Source organism: Pantherophis guttatus, chromosome 2 (genome assembly GCF_059756535.1).
Source record: "Pantherophis guttatus breed Tessera chromosome 2, ASM5975653v1, whole genome shotgun sequence".
NCBI classification, from domain to species: domain Eukaryota; kingdom Metazoa; phylum Chordata; class Lepidosauria; order Squamata; family Colubridae; genus Pantherophis; species Pantherophis guttatus.
In genome coordinates this window covers 269,899,599-269,921,398 of record NC_142064.1, presented here as the reverse complement: position 1 = coordinate 269,921,398, position 21,800 = coordinate 269,899,599, and the positions used below count along the sequence as shown (strand labels likewise).

The 21,800-nt window shown below is 43.5% G+C and overlaps 1 protein-coding gene across 2 annotated transcripts; it reads left to right on the top strand.

Annotated features, from left to right (window-relative positions):
• Positions 1–3,694: 3,694 nt before the first annotated feature.
• Positions 3,695–16,082, top strand: LOC117662598 (zinc finger and SCAN domain-containing protein 16-like). Of its 2 annotated transcripts, none has more exons than XM_034412075.3 (4): positions 3,695–4,440; positions 7,500–8,439; positions 10,180–10,288; positions 13,390–16,082. In XM_034412075.3, the coding sequence occupies exons 2-4, from the start codon at positions 7,660–7,662 to the stop codon at positions 13,920–13,922; spliced, it is 1,422 nt and encodes a 473-aa protein (XP_034267966.2). In that variant the 5' UTR covers positions 3,695–4,440; positions 7,500–7,659; the 3' UTR covers positions 13,923–16,082. The 2 variants fall into 2 exon arrangements, with proteins under 2 accessions (XP_034267966.2, XP_034267964.2); XM_034412073.3 differs by having other exon boundaries at positions 13,387–16,082.
• The last annotated feature ends 5,718 nt before the right edge of the window (positions 16,083–21,800 follow it).

The following is a 21,800-nucleotide window of genomic DNA, read 5'->3' as shown; positions in this document are numbered from 1 at the left end:
CTGTAAGGCATCCTGGATCAAGAAAAACAGGTATTTGGGCTTAGAGAAATGCTTCCCCTGCACCTCCATGTTTTTACTATTATTAAAAAAAATGGATTAGGAGCTTCTGCTGAATTACCTTAGAGTATTACAGAATAATAGAGTTGGAAGGGACCTTAGAGGTCCTCTAGTCCAACCCCCTGCTCATTCAAGAAACCCTATACCATTTCAGGCAAATGGCTGTCCAGTCTTTTCTTAAAACCTTCTAGTGATGGAGCACCCACAACTTCTGGAGGCAAGCCATTCCAAAGATTAATCTATATATATAAAAGCAAAATACCACTCACACATCATCACGAAATCTCCAGAACCATAAAGCCTACAAATTTGAAATTTGGCACATATGTTCTTCTTGGCTTCTAGGTGCTGGTTAAGAAAGGATTTTTCAAAATGACCACCAGATCATTAGTATTTCTTATATTATTATTAACACGTACTGATGCTAAGGAGTTAGACATTCTACTCCCCCTCCCCACCTGAAAAGAACTCTGTTCCAACTGCCACTTGGGCGTGGCCAGCGCATGGCTCATCCGGCCTGCGGGCTGGGAGTTTAGACATTCTACTCCCCACCTGAAAGGGAGAGAAGGGGATAAAATAGGAGAGGCCTCTGTAGGGCAAGCCTGAGGGAGAGAAGGAGATAGGAGAGGATCACTGGGGCCAGCCTGAGGGAAAGAGCCCTGGTGGTGCAGCAGACTAAAGCACTGTTATTAACATCAGCTGCCTGCAATTACTGCAAGTTCAAATCTCACCAGGCTCAAGGTTGACTCAGCCTTCCATCCTTTCAAAGGTAGGTAAAATGAGGACCCAGATTGTGGGGGCAATAAGCTGACTTTGTATAAATATATACAAAAGTATGAAGGCTATTGCTTAACGCATTGTAAGCTGTCCTGAGTCTCCGGAGAAGGGCGGCATATAAATCAAATTAAAAAAAGGGGGGGGAATTGGAGAGGAGAGGCTTCTGTGAAGCAAGCCTGAGGGATTGCACAGGTATCCAGCTAGTTGTAAGTAAAAGGAATAATCTAAGCTTCCACTTTGGAGTAAAAAACACATACTCTTCTCTCTCACACTAGAATTCTTCTTTGAGGCACAAAGGACGAAGGCTCAGATGATCCTATTCTATTCAGGGGTCCATAAGGCAAGGCTGGGAAAGGTAGAAGGTAAGAGAAGAGGAAGGTCAGCCACAAGGGATTCGGTTACAGTAGTGATGAGGGCACCATCGGAAGAATTGAAGGACCAGATTGTTATAGAAGATCATGGAGGAAAGCCGCCTGTGTGGTTGCTAAGAGTCAACACCAACCTGATGGCACTTAGTTAGTCAGCCAGTTTGCAAGACAAGTGTCTCATTAAAAAGAAAAGTTTGAGGCATCTTGAAGGTTGGCAGATTTTACAATTTACATTTTTAATGATAATTGGTGCCCCCATCACCCATATAACCGAGTCCATCCCCTTCACTGCTGGTCATCTTCTCTTGCAGTGTTCCAATATTTGAGGGGCTGCCACAAAGATGAGGAGATCAATCTATTTCCCCCAAAGCCTCAGAAGGCAGAACAAGAAACAATGGATGGAAACTTACCAAGGAGAGAAGCAACCTGGAATTAAGCAGGAATTTCTTGAAGGTGAGAACAATTAAGCAGTAACACGTGAAGTGTTAATACCACTTTATAATGCCTTGATAAGGCCACACTTGGAATAGTGCATTCAGTTTTGGTTGCCACGATGTAAAAAAAGATGTAGAGACTCTAGAAAGAGTGCAGAGAAGAGCAATAAAGATGATTAGGGGACTGGAGGCTAAAACATATGAAGAACGGTTGCAGGAACTGGGTATGTCTAGTTTAATGACGAGAAGAACTAGGGGAGACATGATAGCAGTGTTCCAATATCTCAGGGGCTGCCACAAAGAAGAGGGAGTCAAGCTATTCTCCAAAGCACCTGAGGGCAGGACAAGAAGCAATGGGTGGAAACTAATCAAGGAAAGAAGCAACTTAGAACTAAGGAGAAATTTCCTGACAGTTAGAACAATTAATAAGTGGAACAACTTGCCTGCAGAAGTTGTGAATGCCCCAACACCGGAAATTTTTAAGAAGATGTTGGATAACCATTTGTCTGAAGTGGTGTAGGGTTTCTGCCTGGGCAGGGGGTTGGACTAGAAGACCTCCAAGGTCCCTTCCAACTCTTGTTATTCTATTCTATTCTATTCTATTCTATTCTATTCTATTCTATTCTATTCTATTCTATTCTATTCTATTCTATTTCACAGAATGACTTGCCTCCAGAAATTGTGAGTGCAATTAAGCAGTCATTAAGCAGTTAATGACCGCTTAACCATGATCACATTGAGTTGGCTTGCAAAAACATATTACATCCTTAAACCATGATTTACAAACCAGTGATCATACCCATCGATGCATGGAGCAGTGTTTCTCGGGGGTCAACAAATTTAAGCTGTGTGGACTTCATTTCCCAGAATTCCTCAGCCAGCCAGCCATTTGATTGATTGATTGATTGAGGCTTCAGTTTTTCTCTGCCAGCTCTAGACTACTAGATAAGTTTGGTGCAAACATGGTGGCTGGCTCAAAATCCACCCAAAGACCTGGCTTGTGTTAAATTCCATGCTAGTATTTCTCAGGGTCAAGAAATTTAAACTGGGTGGGCTTCATTTCCCAGAATTCCCCAGCCAGCCATGCTAGTATTTCTCAGGGTCAACAAATTTAAGCGAGGTGGACTTCATTTCCCAGAATTCCCCAGCCAGCTGACCTTGAGAAACACTGCTCCATGGGTATGATCAGTGGTTTGTAAACCATGGTTTAGGATGTAATATGTTTTAGCAAGCCACCCCAATGTGATCCTGGTTAAGTGGTCATTCACCTGCTTATAATGCAGGTGGAACTCTGGAATGGATATCAGCCTTAGCCTGACATGCATCTATCTATTCCTGGGGATGATGGGTTCTTGACCCTGAGAAATACTAGCATGGAGCCAGGATTTGGGGTAGATTTTGACCCAGCTACCTTCTTTCTACCAAACCTATCTAGTGTCTAGAGCTGGCAGAGGAAAAACGGAGCCCAAATCAATCAATCAATCAATCAATCAATCAATCAATCAATCAATCAATCAGGACCTGCCTCGCAGAAGACAATCTCCCAAACCTATTTCCCCAAATCTTTTCTCCCGCTCTTTTCCCCATTAACATGTGAATGGCGTCCCCAACCCCTTTTAAGGATTTTACTAAATTTAGCTTTTCCCACCTCTCGAAAAGCTCCTACCGGTATCTCACCTTGAACCAGGTCTACATTTCACCCCCACCCCCCAACTCCAAAGGGGGCGGGGCCAGAGAGGGAGGGGAGGGGTCTTGCAAAAGTTTAAGAGGGGCAGGGCTAGATTCGCACCCAGATCCGGCATCGTGCAAAAAAAGAAAAAAAAAAAGACGAAGACGCCGGCGCAGCCCTGTTTTCCTTCCCACTCAAAGCGGGATCCGGGGTGAGTTTTTGGGGAGCAACATGGTTTGCAGCGAATTGATCATCATCATTAGCTATTTCTCTGGGCTTGGGAGGGGCGCGGGAGTTTAAAGCTTGCGGAACTCACCGCCACCCGCTTCTTTGGATGCGTTATGATTCCCCGCTTGCTTTTGCAGGTCCTTTCCGTTGATAGACCCAACATCCCATATCCCGGCAAGGGAAGAAGAAGCATGGCAATATACCCTCCCGTGGGTATAGGGGCAGTCTATCTTTAAAAAAAGGACTTTTTCCTTTTTTTTTTCCCCCTGCGAGCGTGGCCGGATTGTCCGCCTCCCCACTCCCCCGGTGCCACGATCTGGGATTTCACGCGTGGAAAACTGGGTTAGAAAATGGCTGAGGATGGGGAAGAAGAAAAAAAAGCGTCGCTTTGAATAGCGAGGCGGGCGGCATATAAATTTAATAAATCAATCAAGATTGAAATAAGGCGCCTATGAAATTCCTAGACGTTTGCAAGAAATAGTAGTAAAAGGCATTAAAAACTGCCCCCCCCCCATCTGATTGGATTAGGGCCTTTCGTATTCGGCTTCCATGCTCCATCCAAAAATAAATATATTTTCCCCCAATTCCCCCCCCCTTATTTTTAAAATTTCCTTTCCTGTGTCTCATTCACAGGATCACGTGGCAAGGAGTTCCATAGGCCTCCGCTGCCTGTTTAATACGCGCTGGCGGCGCTTACCGAGTGTGAGATTTGGGCCTGGCTGGGTTTTACACGTGCTTTATACTTCATTAACTCCATTTCCTGGGGCTGGAAAGTTGGGTCAGCCAGGCCGGCTGGGTTTGGAAGAGGTGGTGGGCTAAAAAGAGAACAGGCAAAGGTGATTAGTGGCTTAGTGTTAACCACCAATTAGTTTAAACCGTGATTAGATCGTCAAGTTTATTGTCGATGGTAAGCTTTAATCGTTGGAAACCTGTGACTTGGGTATGCTTATAAAATCCAACTAATGGATGGTTTATAACGCTGTATTGAATTATTAGATGGGGTTTTAATTTTTAACTTGTTAGTCTTAATTGCACTTTTAACTCTTAAATTAGGAGATTTGGATTTAATTTCTTTTTAACTTTTTCATTAGATGTCTTTTGCTGTTGTGAGCCGCCCTGAGTCCGGCTGGAGATAGGGCGGCATATATATCTATATCTATATAATATATATATTATTATTAATAATGATAATAATAATATCATGATCTTTTCTGGCAAATAATTTATGTGTTTAATATGTCCTCTGCTCTTAAATTGGGAGGGGGGGCAGCACTTTTTTTGCAGATGGATTTGAAAGATTTAGAGCCAGGTTCCTGCAAAGTATTATAAATGTTCAAATGACCTGATAAAGATATCCCCTATGAAAGTTATAAATCTAGCGGAAATGGCAAAAATCTCGGCGTACCTGAAGGATCATTCAAATGAAAGATATTTAAGAGATTGGAGAAGGTGGATAGATTATATTCAAAATAAATATCGGAATAAGAAATTGCAGATAGGTTATGAATGATTATATAGATATTTAGTGTGTCTTTAAGTAATAAAGCTAGGCGGGTAATTAGGGAATTGAAGAAACAAGAGATGTGAAATGTCATAATTGTTTAGATTAGGATTGATTATGATTGTTGAAGTTTATACCCTGTAATTTGTTCTGGGAAGGGGAGGGGGGGAGGGGGGAGGTTGAGGTAGGGAAGGGGGGGGAAATATGTAAACTTTTTGTAAAACTTTTCAATTAAAAAAAAAAAAAAGATATCCCCTAAATTGTTTGTATAAGGTCACCTGCCTGAGCAGGGGGTTGGACTAGAAGACCTCTAAGGTCCCTTCCAACTCAGTTATTCTGATAAACACACCCTGCCCCCTGTGGCTGACCTCTTGCCAATCTAAACCCATTTAAAAAGGGGAAGACAACCTTTTGTCTTGCTAAACACTTCCCATCTTCATTATCTGGTTTTCTTGGGTCTTCAAGGAATACAAATAATTTACAAATGGATTAGCTGCACCTGGTGGTAGTGGAGCCTCAGGGAAGCTGTTGAAATGCTAATCCTGGAACTGATTTGGAGTTCAAGAGAAGATAAATGCCCACTTCAGTCCATCCTCCTTCCTTGGAGCTGAAAAAAAATGATCCTTTACTTTAAAAAAAAAAAGGAGGAAACTACCCCAAATAGGTTGGGCATTTAAAAAAATAATATTTTTGATTCTGGCTTCTAATGAAATTCCTTTTAACTTGGAGGATCAAACTGAGGAGCAAGATTACATATCCGTCTCACGGTTTTGAGAAGCCTCCTTCCAACCACTTGGGTGCATAAAATGAAATTAAGAGTTAAATACAGCACATTTTAATAAATAATACAATTACAGGTAGCCCTCAAGTTACGACAGTTCATTTTGTGACCAAAGTTACAACATCACTGAAAAAGTGACTTAGGACGGTTTTTCACACTTAAGATCTTTGTAGCAGGCCCATGATCAAAATTCAGATGCTTGGCAACTGGTTCATACTTATTTATTTTATTTATTTATTTTTAAATTTGTATACCACCCTTCTCCCTGAGGACTCAGGGCAGTGAACAGCCAGGTAAAGACATAAACTACAAACATTAAAATACAATTAAAAAGATGTATATAAATTTGGCCCCATGATTAAAAACAATAACAAACAATTAAAAACATTTTAAAAAGTGTTAGGCCAGCCTGGCTTGCTGGAAAAAGAAGGTTTTAAGGGCACGGCGGAAGGCACCGAGGTCTTGGATTCTCCTTATCTCTGAGGGCAGCTGATTCCAGAGGGTAGGTGCCCCCACAGAGAAGGCCCTCCACTTATGACCGTTGCTGTCTCCCAAGGTCATGTGATCACCTTTTGATCAGCAAAATCAGTGGGGAAACCAAATTCATTTAGTAACCTTGGTACAAACTTATCAACTGCAGTGATTCACTGAACAATTTGTGGCAAGAAGTGTCATAAAATGGGGCAAAACTCACTTAAGAAATGTCTTGCTTAACAACAGAAATTTGGGGCTCAATTGTGGACATAACTCGAGGACTACCTGTATTGTGGTAGTGTGTTCCTGCACCGAGCAAGGGGTGGCTCCTTAGGCAGTAACCTAAACTAGTGTTTCCCAACCTTGACAATGTTAACACAGGTGGACTTCAGCTCCCAGAATTCCTCAGCCAGCTGGGGAATTCTGGGATTTGAAGTCCACACATCTTAAAAGGTGCCAAGGTTGAGAAAAACTGCACTAATCCATAATGTGCATTTGTTGTTTGGTTTTGGCTTAACGTGGTTTTATTTAATAATTGTGATAATTGCAAATCGAAGCTTTATGTGAAGGGTGAATAAAGTCTCACAGCCTAACTCTGGTAAAAACTATACAGGCAGTCCTTGACTTACAACCACAATTGAGCCCAACATTTATGTTGCTAAGTGAGTCGTTTGTGAAGTAAGTTTTGCCCTGTTTTATGACCTTTCTGGCGCGTTAAGTGAATCACTGCAGTCGTTGAGTTAGTAACCCAGTTGTTAAGTGAATCTGGCTTCCCCATTGACTTTTGCTTGTCAGAAGGTCGCAAACGGGGATCACATGACCCCGGGGAAACTGCAATGGTCATAAGTATGAACCATAAATTGCCAATTTTGATCACATGTTCATGAGGATGCTGCAATGGTGTGTGTGAAAAACGATCACGTGTCACTTTTTTCAATACCAGTGTAACTTGGAATGGTCACTAAATGAACTGTTGTAAGTCGAGGACTACCTGTATTCAAATTTCCTGTGGAGTTTCATTCAATTGGCTCCATGAAACACCTTCATTTCGATCCCCGTGTGAATCCTATTGCTTTTTTCTTCAGAGAGCAAAACGAGAGTCCTTTGCTTCCCAAACTGAACTTCGTGATTTCTTTGCAAGTGTTTTTCCACATCCCTCAAAAATCTGCAAGCGATAATTGCAATTTCTTTCTTTCTTTCTTTTCTTTAGCTGCCTGGAAGCTTGCTTCTCTGCCACAAAACCCTCCAGATCTTTGTGAGGCAGCCAGAATAGAAATTCTTCGCTGCGTCTGTACTTCTGGCGTTTCGGTGGTCGCCATTTTAAACGGCTTTTTGCAAGGGTAGTGCGAGGCGGGCCTAACTTTGGCTAAATGGGAAGAGCAAAGCTGCGAAAGAAACGAGGCCTCCGGCATGGGCCGGAAAACAAGATGGAGCTGGCCAAGAAAGGAGGGCTACGGGACGACACCGCAAGTTTGCAATCCAAGCTGGGCTTAGGAGTGGGCCCCCAGCCCTCTCTCGCCCCCCAAGCTGGAGGGATGGGGGGATTCTTGGAAATGCCCCACCAGCAAGAGGACCAGAGCATGCATAATCTGTGGGAAACGCAGTTCCAGGAGTTCCTGAAGGACACCGTTTTCGAGAAGCAGCTGCTGGATGATCTGACCCCTTGGGAGGATCCTCGGGCCTTCCTGGCCTCCTTCGAGAAAGTCGCCGTGGCTTGCCGCTGGCCGAGAAAAGAGTGGGTGACGCGGCTGCTGCCGGCTCTCAGCGAGGAGGCCGAGAAGGCTTTCGTCGCCCTGTCCGCCGAGGATCGGGAAGACTACTGGAAGGTGAAGTCGGCCGTCCTACACCGAGAGGCCGCCTTCAGGGAGAAGCAACGTCAAGAGTTCCGCCGGTTCTGCTTTCAAGAAGCCGAGGGCCCGCGGCAAGTCCTCGCCCGGCTCCAGGAGCTCTTCTGTCAGTGGCTGCGGGCCGAAAGGAGCAGCAAAGAGCAGATTCTGGAACTCCTGCTTCTGGAACAGTTCCTGAACATCCTGCCGCGGGAAATGCAAAACTGGGTCAAGGAACGTACTCCGGACACGTGCCTGGAAGCTGTCGGTCTGGCCGAGGAGTTTCTGAGACGGCTCCAAATGGCCGAAAAGGGGGAAGAGCAGGTGAGGAAAGCCCCTTTCCCCTGGTGGGTTGCGGAAATGCTGTACAGATAGTCCTCGCTTAATGACAATTGTGACCTGGAACCCCGTTGCGTCATTAAGTGAGACATCGGTTAATGACCCTGTTAAGTGAGCCGTGGTGGCACAGTGATCAGAGTGCAGGACTGCAGGCTACTTCTGCCGACTGCTGGCTGCCTGCAATTTGGCAGTTCGAATCTCACCAGGCTCAAGATTGACTCAGCCTTCCATCCTTCCGAGGTTAGTAAAATGAGGACCCAGATTGTTGGGGGCAAAAGGGTGACTTTGTAAACTGCTTAGAAAAGGCTGTGAAGCGGTATATAAGTCTAAATGCCAGAGTGGATAAAAATCGGATTTTTTTTTTTATTTAAATCGGATTTTTTCTTATTTTTATCAAATTTATTTTAATAAAATGCTTTTGGAGTAAAAATCTTATCTAAAGATACTTTTCTATTTAAGATACATTAATAATTTAGTTTATTCAGCATGAAATGGAGCTTAATTATATAGTATGAGGCTGTATATTCTGCAATATTGGGACTGTCGGTGAGTCAACAGCAGTTTAGAGGAAGAGCCGCTGCGGGACAGAGATGACAGTTGCTCTTTAAAAATTATGATTTAAATTGAGTTGATTTAAATTGAGCCTTTTTATTAATGATTTAAATTGACTTGATTTAAATCAAATCCACGCTGCTAAGTGCTATCGCAAGACCATGATGGATTTTGGACCTCATTTCTGCCCCTGTTGTGAAGTGAGATATCATATTATATATGCAAACTTCCCAGTGTGAATTTTTGTGAACTGTCACCACTGGGTTCTAATACAGCAATAGCATTTAAGACTTATATACTGCTCCATAGCCATAGCATTTAGACTTATATACCGCTTCACAGTGCTTTATAGCCCTCTCTAAGCGGTTTTACAGAGTCAGCCTCTTGCTCCCAACGATCTGGGTCCTCATTTTACCCACCTCGGAAGGATGGAAAGGCTGAGTCAACCTTGAGCCGGTTAGGATCGAACTCCTGGCAGTGGGCAGAGTTAGCTCAGCAATACTGCACTGTATCCACTATGCCACTAACAGCTCACTGTGTGTTCTGCCCGGGCTACGGACCCCAAAGAACGCAGCACACACAAAGTCTGTACAAACCTTAGTTTACTAAATTAAATCAGTCTTTTTCAAACAAAGGCTGTTAATTAACTTTCTTAACAGCCTACAAGAATCCAAAGAATAAATAATCATAAACTTACTATGGTTGGCAGAAAGCCCAGAAGCAATTTGCAGGAAACTGATAAGAGAACTAAGATCAAGACACGAAGGAGAGTGAACCAAGTTATTCCCTGCAAATTGCCTCAGTCGTCATCCTTCCTTAAATAGGTTAAGAGAGTGGCCAATTAACCCCAAGCCTTACTCTCGAGGAGACCTCCTCCTGAGGAACCACTCCTGCCTTTTGACAGCTCTGCGCGCCCGTGCATCGAGAATAGGCTCCTCCTCTTCTTCCTCTTCACTTATAGGACCTTCTGGAGGTTCTGAAGGCCCTGGCTGAATCCCTGCCTCTGGCACCACATCTTCTCCAGCCTCCTCATTGTCTGACTCGAGTGCCAGCTGTACAGGTTGCTGGCGCAGCACCACACCAGCCTCCTCGCTGTTGGAATCAGCTACTAGCAGCACAGGCCGCTGACGGGCCATAACACTGTGCTACTTGAAAATCTTCTGTTTGTTTCAGGAGCCAGAAGAACCAAAGGCGCAACCAGAGATGGCATCAATGCAGAGCCCAACCAACACAGACAGTCAACAGCAGCAAATCCCGCCACTACCACCACAACTTTATCCCGGTAAGAAGCTTTTTATAACTATTTTTTAAAAATGCAGCAATGACTATCCTGCTGTCTAAATATAGGGGTGTCCCATTTGCTTGGAAGAGGAAGGTTGGGGTTTTTCTCCCCTCCAATCATCAACTCTCTATAGCAGGGGTGTCAAACTCGATTTCATTGAGGGCCACATCAGGGTTGTGTTTGATGTCGGGGGGGGCAGGGGGGGCGTGGCCAGCTCGACACCACTCATGTCGGGCCCGCCTGTGGTGGCCCAAGAACTCTGCCAGCGAAAACGGGCTCCCGAGCTCTGTTTTTGGCTGCAACCCTCTGCCTGGGAAAATGTCTTCCAAGCTCCGTTTTTACTGGCAGAGGCACCACTGGCCAGTCCTTTCCTATTTCCACGGCGGCCCCATGGACCAGATCTAAGCACCCCTCGGGCCGAATTCGGCCCCCCCAGACCTTGAGTTTGACACCCCTTCTCTATAGTGACTGGAAGTTGTTGGGGCTAATGTGTGTTGTAAGTAAAAAATTAGGTGCCAGCTTTGTGAGTTGCATTCGAAAACAGCCATGGAGTAAAAGTGGGATAGAAAAAGCAGCGCAAACATTCCAGATTTTGAGGAACTCACTTTAGCTGGCTCCCTAAAATCAAATTCTGTATACACTTCGGCTTTCTGTTTCTGCCGGGTACGATCTGATGGAGAACACGACCTGTTATCAGCACAAGAAAATACATAAAATTAGAGTATTGTATGGGTGAATGGTGAGGAATCTTGGTCAGGGCCTCCTGTTCAGGACTTCAGATTCGAAGTTCACCCTTTGTCAGGCCTTTGAGGTGGTCTAGACAGGAAATCAAAACCATGAGTAGTAACACTCCTTTTATTCTATTTTGTTCTGTTCTGTTCTGTTCTAATCCTGGGAATCCTTACATAGCCAATGGCATTTATAAAAATGTAAATATGTATTGGACACACTTGCTTTCTGACCTAATCACAGCCAGCTGCATCCTTCACGCAATTCCTTACACATTCCACAGAGATTGGTCCTAAAAATGTTGCACACTCAATACCTTAAATGGAATTCTTTCAAAATTCAGGGAAAGATGAGTTTTATTTATTTATTTATTTATTATATTTCTATACCGCCTTTCTCCCGTAGGACTCAAGGTGGTGTACAGTCAAGAAAAATATAGATACACAAATATCATAAAATTGCTAATTAAAATCATTATTATAACATAGTTTGGCCCAATTAAATAGAATCTAAAATTAGATAACATTTTAAAAACATTCACATGTTCATATGTTTAGCCCCGTTTGTTGGAACATCAGGGTTTTGAGGGCACGGCGGAAAGCACGGAGATCAGGCTTGCTTTCAATCATTGGCCCCACGGAAAGGGCTCGCAACTTGGGCGTCCTCCTGGATTCACGGCTGTCTCTAGAAGAACACTTGACGGCCGTGACCGGGAGGATTTTTCATCAGGTTCGCCTGATCCGCCAGTTGCGTCCCTTTCTAGATCGGGACTCCCTACACACGGTCACTCATGCCCTCGTCACCTCTCGTCTGGACTATTGTAACGCTCTCTACATGGGGCTCCCCTTGAGGTGCACTCGGAGGCTCCAACTGGCGCAGAGTGCGGCCGCGCGGGTGGTTATGGGAGCAACGTGAAGCTCCCGTGTAACACCTCTCCTGCGCGAGCTGCACTGGATCCCGGTGGTCTTCTGAATGCGCTTCAAGGTTCTGGTTACCACCTTTAAAGCGCTCCATGGCTTAGGACCTGGTTATCTACGGGACCGCCTGGTACCACCAATAGCCTCCCACCGGCCAGTACGCTCCCATAGAGAGGGGCTCCTCCGGGTGCCGTCGGCCAAACAATGTCGACTGGCGGCCCCTAGGGGGAGAGCCTTCTCTGTGGGGGCACCTACGATCTGGAACGAGCTCCCCCCGGAGATACGGAGGATCCCGGATCTGCGCACCTTCCACTGCGCGCTTAAAACGTTTTTATTTCATCAAGCTGGCCTGGCCTAAATCATCTCCCTTTTAAAATTTTTAAATTCAAATTTTAAACACTAATTTTAATTTGTTATGGGATATTTTTAAAATTTAGCCAAATTGTTTAATCTGTTTTAATCTATTTTAAATTTTGTATTTCTGTGTTTTATCTTTTGGCTGTTCACCGCCCTGAGTCCTTCGGGAGAAGGGTGGTATAGAAATCTAATAAAATTAAAATAAAATAAAATAAATAAATTACAAGTCCTCTTTGTCTGAAATAGTAGACCGTCTGCTTGAGCAGGAGGTTGGACTAGAAGACCTCAAAGGTCCCTTCCGACTGTGATATTCTGTTATTTTAAGGTTATGGACACTTGGAGGTCTGAAAACACTTCTCCCCTCCCTATATTTACTTTCCAGGGAACTCGGGAGGGTCCCTTCTGCAACACTTTCCACACACCCATTTCTTCTGTGGGCTAAGAGTTCTTTTATCTGACCATTGTCTAGGCCAGTGGATCTCAACCTTGGCAACTTGAAGAGGCATGGACTTCAACTCCCAGAATTCCCCAACCAACATGGCTGGCTGAGGAATTCTGGACGTCGAAGTCCACAACGTTTAAAGATGCCGTGGTTGAGTTACACTAAGTTTCAATTCTGCCTCCTGTCTCCCAAGGTTTTTCTCACACCCTTCTCTACACCCTTGGTTGTTTAAAAGTTGAAACACAGTGTTCGATGCAGGTAGTCCTCGACCTACAACCACAATTGAGTCCCAAATTTCTGTTGCCAAGAGAGACCGTTGCTGAGTGAGCTTTTGCCCCATTTTACAACCTTTCTTGCCACAGTGGTTAAGTGAATCATTGCATTTGGTAAGTGAGTAACGGAGGTGTTGAATGAATCTGGCTTCCCCATTGATTTTGCTGGTCAGAAAGTCGCAAAAGATGAGTAAAGGACGCTGCCACTGTCATAAATATGAATCGGTTGCCAAGTGGCTGAATTTTGATCATGGGGATGCTGCGACGGTTGTTAAGTGTGAAAAACGCTCATGGGTTACTTTTTTCACTGCTATTGTAACTTTGGTCACTAAATGAACTGTTGTAAGTCTACCCTGAGTATATTCCTACTCTTCCTTTCAGTAGGTTACAAGCAGACCAATGTGAGCAAGAAGAAAAAACTCCAGTGGGGACATTTCGGAGATGTGAAACTCCGAGCGGTATTTCCTGGAAGAGCCAATTCCTGCCGTTGGAGGCAAGGAAGAGATGATGTCATCCAGCCGCGCCGTCATTCCAAAAGGCTTCGGAAGAGCCACCTGCCTATCCAGGTGGAAATGCTCTCTTCAACTCCCCGCAAGGTGAAACCTAAGCCGAAAGAGCGGCCGCCTCCTGCTTCGCAGACCCCCAAGGACCAGATCAAGCACTGCGAGGAATGCGGCAGAGATTTCAACGGAATAGCGAGTTTCTTCCGGCACCGTATACGGCACACGGGGGAGAAACGCTACGAGTGCTGTTTTTGCGGGAGAGGGTTCTGCTGGCGGTCAGACCTGGTCCGCCACGAATGCCTACACACCGGGAAGAAGCCGCACGAGTGCTCCTACTGCGGGGAAGGCTTCGATCGCAAGTGGCTACGCGTCCAGCATCAACAGACCCACCTGCAAAACAAGACGAATCTCTGACCAACAGGAACAACAACGACGGCAACAACCGGGGGAAAAAAATGCTTTGCAGCTTTGGATTCAAACAGGAATCGGCAATAGCGTCTTGTCCGGTTTTTAGCGTTAGCGTTCTCTGAAGTAAAAAAATTGGCGTAAGATATTAACAGGCCAGAAATCACCCACTCTTGTAAGATTTCAATAATCTCCCTCTGACTTGGGAGAATTTTGAAATGTCCCAAGATTTCAGCTGTCTAAGCTGTCTTTTTCTTCCAACTATGGAGAAACCTGGAGGCTGTATTTTAGCACAGAGCCATAGGGGTCCCAATATCTGTGACAGCTGGTTGCAGATTCCTGGTGTGAATTTTTTTTTTTTTTATCCCATACAAAGTTGGCTGTCTTGTTTTTTTTTTTTTCAGTGCTTTTTATTCAGCCAGCTTTTCCTTGAAAAAGAAAAATGAAAAAGCTACGCTTGCGTTACAATCAAGAGCAAACAAAACTTCCCAATTGCTCTTGTGCTCGTTACTTTATTGACAAAAAAATTAGGACTGGAACTGTTGATCTGCTTCCCGGGTGCCACGAGATTAAGAAAAGCTTGGGGACTCTTTTTGCAGTTTAATGAGAAACATACAGTTATTCCTTGATTTACAACCAGAATTACAGTTATAGATCGTGCTGGTCATTAAGCAGCTGGAAACTGGTCATAAATTGAGGACTTACCTGTATATTCTGTTCTCTCCTGGATTTTCTAAAGGCTGCTTTCCAGATGCTGCTTGTGTAAATATGGTATTTTTTGGAGAATAAGGCGCACTTTCCCCTCCCTAAAAGTGGGTGAGAATTTCGGTGCGTCTTATAGACCAAATACGGGCCTGTTTTTGGCCCTGAACCCTGTGTGTTGTGTTTTTGCCCTCCCCTCAGCACGTCCCATTTTTGCCAAAAACGGGCCCATTTTGGGGCTCCCAAACCTTCCACATATCGCGTTTTCAGCGGCCCCCAGAAGCACTCTGCAAAAACGAAACATGCAGAGCGCAACAGAGTGCTTCTGGGGGCCGGGGAGGGCGAAAACACGATGCATGGAGGCCGAAAACGATTTTTTTTCCCCTTGTTTTCCTCCTGTAAATCTAGGTGCGTCTTATAGTCCGAAAAATACAGTACTTAGTTTCACAGGTAGCTAATTTTAAGAATGCATGCCTACTAGGAGACCAAGTTATTTGCAATTTACTAATTGAATAAATTACTGCTTAATAACCAATCAAAGGAGACTCATTAATCCTCTTAATAAGATCAGCAGTTTCCCCCCCCCCCCCCAGTCTTTTTATCCCCTGTACATGTTAACTTTTCGCTCCCCAAATGGCTACCTCACGTGGCTTATGGGATTTGGGGAAATGAAACCTACCTTCTCAAGGCCCAGGATAGGTTAAAGGGCAGCAAAGCAGAGCTTTATAAAAGGTGTGAAGCTCTTTAGACATATTAAAGTCTCAATATATGAACGGAACAATGCAGGTTGTGTTTTCGTGTTTTAGAACAGCGTTCTCCATCTTGACAAGGCCCTCTCTGGCCCCATTTTTTCATAGCGTTGATAGCCATTTGGAGACTTTGGTGAAGTCCCCAAAGGAAGTAAGACAACGTACAGTATGGTAAGAATGCAGTTCGCAAAGATGGGAGACTTTTCATAAACGTCCTCCAGCTTAGAAATGCCCACCATGCATTGTCATATGACAACAACACAAGTGCCTTCTGTAATGATCAAGTCCTGGTCAGATCTTAAAAAGAAAATTACAATGTATGTGAATGGAAAGAGTATCTCTTCCCAGAATTTGTACTGGCGTTGGCGTTAGACAAAATTGTATTTTTTTTTTCTCTGTGTTTTATAAGCCCTCCCTTAAGATTCTCTGTTCTGTAATAGTAATAGCCTGTTTTCAAACTGAACGTAATTAGCATCTCGGTGTTAATTAAATGTTTCGGGTTTCCACTCAATCAACTGCGTTAAAATGTTATATAAGCTGGCTCTTTTTCTGAGACAATAGTCTGTTTCGAATTCGTTGATTAGCTTTCCTGCTAGTTCGTAATTTTTTTTTTCCCAACAGCTAAAGTTTTAGAGTATCGACTGATAATTCCACCATTTTATAGATAGAGATGATTTGTTATCCTAAAGTTAAAATAAATTTTTAAAAATACCTTCCAGGAGATGTGTGGGCAAATTATTTTATTTTACTAAGATTCTGTTTGCTCGGTAAGCTAGCAACTGTTTTTTTTTCCTTTTGTCTTGGTTGCTAGTTCCAACTTTGGTGTTTGTACTATGGAACAGAGAAGAAGATTTTTAAAAAGATACAGAATAATAAAGTTGAAAGGGACCTTGGAGATCTTATGGCACACGTGCCACAGGTGGAGCCCTATCTGTGGGCACGTGAGCGTTGCCCTAGCTCAGCTCCAGCATGCATGTGCGTGCCGGCCACTTGATTTTCAGCCTTTCTGGGCCCACCGGAAGTCAGGAAATGGGCTGTTTCCGGCCTCTGGAGGGCTTCTGGGGGGGTGGGGAAGGCAGTTTTTGCCCTCCCCATGCTCCTAGAAAGCCTCTGGAGCCTGGGGAGGGCGAAAAACAGGCCTTCTGAATCCAGCGGAAGTCGGGAAACGGGCTGTTTCCAGCCTCCGGAGGGCCTCCAGGGGAAGGAAGCCATTTTTGCCCTCCCCAGGCTCCAAGAAAGCCTCTAGAGCCTGGGGAGGGTGAAAAATGGGCCCACCGGGCCATCACGTGCCAAAAGAGGGGGAGCCCAGGGGCGGTCACGTGTGCATGTGCGGGGGGATGGGGCGCATTGAATTATGGGTGTGGGCACACATGCACGCAAACCCCCCAAGCTCCCCCTGTTTTTGGCACATGACAGGAAAAAGGTTAGCTATCACTGCCCTATACCATTTCTGGCAAGTGGTTGTCCGGTCTCTTCTTAAAAGCCTCCAGCGTTGGAGCATCCACCACTTCTGAAGGCAAGCCTTTCCGCTGGTTAGCTGTCCTCACTGTTAGGAAGTTTCTCCTTAGTTCTAGGTTGCTTTTCTCCTTGATTACTTTCCATCCGTTGTTTTTTGTCTTGCCCTTCTAATTTACAGGTCGTCCTCCACTTACAAACATTCATTTAGTGACCGTTCTAAGTCACAGTGGCATTGAAAAAAATGATTTATGATCATTTTTCTCACGACCATTGCAGCATTCCAATGGTCACTTGAACAAAACTTGGGCGCTTGGCAACTGCTTCATATTTATGACGGTTGCAGTGTCCTAGGGCAGGGGTCAGCAACCTGCGGCTCGGGAGCTGCATGCGGCTCTCTGGGCCCTCTGCTGTGGCTCCCTGTCTGGTGATTCCACCACTGGCTGGCCCCGCCCCTCACCTCTCCCAGTCACTCCTCCTCGCCTGGCCTGAGAAGGGCGACAGCGGGGGATGGAGAAGCGGCCAGGGCAGAGACAGAGAGATACAGAGAGAGGGTGTGAGAGAGAGACAGAGAGAGATACAGAGAGAGAGGGAGGGGGAGGGAGGGAGGGAGAGAGAGAGGTCAAAAGGATTTTGTGGTTCCCGGTGTTTTTTAACAACAGGTTCTCTGCCCTAATGACAGGCTGGGTAGGCGTGGCTAGGAGGAGTCATGTGACTGGTGGAAATGAGTGACATCGAGTTGGCCCTGCCCACCCAGGTTTTGTGGCTCCCGATGTTTTCTTTTCTGTGGGAAATGGGTCCAAATGGCTCTTTGAGTATTTAAGGTTGCAGACCCCTGTCCTAGGGTCAAGCGATTCCCCTTTTGTGACTTTCTGACAAGCAAAGTCAATGAGGGAGCCAGATTCACTTAACAACGCTGTGACTAACGGCTGTAATGATTTACTTAGCTGTGGCAAGAAAAGTCATAAAATGGGACAAAACTCACTTAACACATTTCTCATTTAGCAACATAAATTGCCTGAAACAGGGAAGGAAGCTTCACAGGTGACATCTTTGGCCTTCAAAGAACCTAATCAGTTCTAAAACTATAAGAAATGCACTTCTACACAGATAGACACCCTTCTTTTTATGCCAAGAATTCTCCTGAGAGTAAATACTCAAGAGTAAATTCTCCTGAGAGTAAATACTCAAGAGTAAATTCTCCTGAGAGTAAATATTCAGAGTAAATTCTCCTGAGAGTAAATTCTCCTGAGAGTAAATACTCAAGAGTAAATACTCAAGAGTAAATTCTCCTGAGAGTAAATACTCAAGAGTAAATTCTCCTGAGAGTAAATACTCAAGAGTAAATTCTCCTGAGAGTAAATATTCAGAGTAAATTCTCCTGAGAGTAAATTCTCCTGAGAGTAAATACTCAAGAGTAAATACTCAAGAGTAAATTCTCCTGAGAGTAAATACTCAAGAGTAAATTCTCCTGAGAGTAAATCTGAGAGAGAGTGGTCCTGAGAGGACAACTTCCAGCAAAGAATACCTTTCTTCACAATGTGTGAACTTACTACCCACACAACCCTTTTTAAAGTGTCAGAGGAAAATGACTTGGCTGGGTTACCACAAGAAGATAAGCCAAAGTTAATACCTGGTTAGGATTTCTAGATCTGCCCTGCAAAAATTGCAGACAGCCACTAGAGGGCTTAAATGGTTGTCTGAGTATCTGCCGCCACCTAGTGAGCATTTCGGCCAGGTTAAATCAAAGCCAGCAGGAGGTGGGAAGGTAGTGAAATAATCAAGATAATAGCTATGATCAAAGTCTGACCACTTTTTAAAAAAAAAAACATGCATTATATGTTTTTAAAAGGTGGAGTTTTCAGTGAATGACTGTAAGCAACTAATTCGCACAACACTGTCAAACTATTTACTAAGACTGTATTACTATTATTCTTCTCATCCTTCCTATTACCTATCTCCTCCCACGTATGACTATAACCATGTAACTTATATTTTTACAATTTATATTGCATTATTTAATTTCATAGTATGATTTTGATTGCTTATTTAGTATCCTATGACTATCACTAAGTGTTGTATCTTAGGATTCATGATGAATGTATTATATCTTTTAGGTACACTGAGAGTTTATGCACTAAAGACAAATTCCTTGTGTGGCCAATTAAGCCCTTGAATGTCAAATTTTGGCTCCGCATGTAGGGCATAAGAACTAAGATTCTGAGAAAGGCTCTTAATGGATCAGATAAAAATCTCCTTTTTTTTAAAGGAAGGGGACAAGGTGACAGGGGTCCCCTCTCAGCTTTGTTCCACAGGAATGGATACTGGCAGAATTATTTTGATCCATATAACCTTCCAAAGATTTTTATCATCTCCATCCTGCCTGAAAGATAGCCAAGCTATTCACCATTGCCCTATCTTGTAGCAGTGAGTTCCGTAAGATAATAAATGCATTACTTGAAGTTATAAGTTTAATTTGGTTTGAAAAGCAGGTCAAAGCCCCCAGATCTTGGTGATGTGGACTATGGTCTTTAGACTCTAAAGTGTCCTTGGATGCGAGGGAAAATATCTGGGAGCAGAAGCTGTTGAGGGGACAGATGTTCTGAGGGACAGAAGTTAAAAATAGAATGAGACAATTTTGGGGAGGCTGGAGATGAGCAAGCCTTGAGACTTCCAGCCAGCCAGGTTGCATTAGATATAATAGGTATATCCCGATGTTTGTGAGATTGAAAATAAAATAAAATTTAAAATTTATACTAAACAAAACCCATACATTTCCTTTGCTTGACAATGTATGCTGCCTTCTTAAAAAACTCCACTGTTGTTTAACCACGTTGATTAGTCTGGATTAAAAAAGGAATGTTTTCCATTTTTCTTGTCAACATTGATGAAATTTCATAACCAACTAACTCTTGTAGGGTAAAACAGAGTTTCTTGAACTGGCAACTTTAAGATGAATGAACTTCAACTCCCAGAATTCCTCAGCCAGCCTTTGGATCCAAGAGAAAGAAAAAACAAATTTATTTTTCTCCTCTGGATAAATTAACCAGTTAACAAACCCTCATAGTGTAAAGCAGCATTTCTCAACCTTGGGAGCTTTAAAATATGTAGGCTTCAACTCCCAGAATTCCCTAGCCAGCCATCAGGATCCAAGGAACAATTCTGCTTTATTTTCCCCTTCCAAATTAAAAGAAAACCTTCCATAGTGCAAAAACAGCATTTCTCAAATCTGATCACTTGGACTTGATCACTTGGCTGGGGAATTCTGGGAATTGAAGTCCACCCATCTTAAAAGTTGCCAAGTTTGATAAAGGTTGCCTTTTAAACAGACAGTCTTTCGGTCCCCAAAAAATCACAGCTCAGGATGTTTTGCGACCACAACACACTTCACACGGCTGCACATTTTGCTTTGCAGTGTTGTCCACTTTTATTCTGGACTCATTTTTTCCTTCCTCTCTTGTATCTTTTCTGGGGGCGGGGGGGGGGAAGAGAAAAGAAAACTTTTGTGGGCATCACTGGAAGCTTTCAAGAAGAGATTGGACTGCCCTCTGTCAGAAATGGTGTAGGGTCTCCTACTTTTGGAGGCAACTTCTGTTCCATTGCTTGATTGTTCTCACTGTCAGAAAATTTCTCCTTAGGCCAAATCTCTCCTTGTTCAGTTTCCATCCATTATTCCTTGTCTGGCCTTCAGGTGCTTTGGAAAATAGCTTGACCCCCTCCTCTCTGTGGCAGCCCCTCAAATATTGGAAGACTGCTATCATGTCTCCCCTGGTCCTTCTCTTCACTAGACTAGCCATGCCCAGTTCCTGCAACTGTTCAACATATGTTTTAGCCTCCAGTCTCCTAATCATCCTGGTTGCTCTTCTCTGCACTTTTTCTAGTGTCTCAACATCTTTTTTACAGTGTGGTGACCAAAACTGGATGCAGTACTCTAGGTGTGCTCTTACTAGGGCTTTATAGAGTGGTGTCACATCCTGGACATAAGTTTCAACTTCTGCCTTCAAAAAGACGCTATAGGGCACTGCATACCAGAACAACTAGACCCAAGGACAGTTTTTTCCCGAATGCCATCACTCTGCTTAACAACTAATTCCCACAACGCTGTCAAATAATTTACTAAGACTGTATTACTATTCTTCTTCTCTTCCTTACTAGTACCTATCTCTTCCCGCTTATTACTATAACCATGTTGCTTGTATCTTTCAATTATATTGTTTTTATTTGTTTCCTAATATGATCTGATAGCTTATTAGTAACCTTGACCATCACTAAGAGTTGTGTCTTTTTTATTCTTGATGAATGTATTTTATTCCCCTTATGTACACTGAGAGCATATGCACCAAAGACAAATTCCTTGTGTGTCCAATCACAGTTGGCCAATAAAGAATTCTATTCTATTCCATTCCATTCCATGCCATGCCATGCCATTCCATTCCATTCCATTCCATTCCATTCCATGTGCTTGTATCTTTCAATTATATTGTTTTTATTTGTTTCCTAGTACGATCTGATAGCTTATTAATAACCTTGACTGTTACTAAGGGTTCTATCTTTTTATTCTTGATGAATGTATTTTATTTTCCTTATGTACACTGAGAGCATATGCACCAAAGACAAATTCCTTGTGTGTCCAATCACATTTGGCCAATAAAGAATTCTATTCTATTCTATTCTATTCTATTCTATTCTATTCTATTCTATTCTATTCTATTCTATTCTATTATTTATTCCATTCCATTCCATTCCTATTCCTATTCCTATTCCTATTCCTATTCCTATTCCTATTCCTATTCCTATTCCATTCCATTCCATTCCATTCCTATTCCATTCCATTCCATTCCATTCCTATTCCATTCCATTCCTATTCCTATTCCTATTCCATTCCATTCCATTCCATTTTATTCCATTCCATTCCATTCCTATTCCATTCCATTCCATTCCTATTCCTATTCCTATTCCTATTCCTATTCCTATTCCATTC

What these genes read in the sequence shown, in the direction of transcription:
- LOC117662598 (XM_034412073.3), top strand. Translation starts at nt 7,660, where the DNA reads ATGGGAAGAGCAAAGCTGCGAAAGAAACGAGGCCTCCGGCATGGGCCG. An exon ending in CCGAAAAGGGGGAAGAGCAG is followed by an intron (nt 8,440 to 10,179) that starts GTGAGGAAAGCC and finishes TGTTTGTTTCAG; the next exon opens with GAGCCAGAAGAACCAAAGGC. An exon ending in ACCACCACAACTTTATCCCG is followed by an intron (nt 10,289 to 13,386) that starts GTAAGAAGCTTT and finishes TCTTCCTTTCAG; the next exon opens with TAGGTTACAAGCAGACCAAT.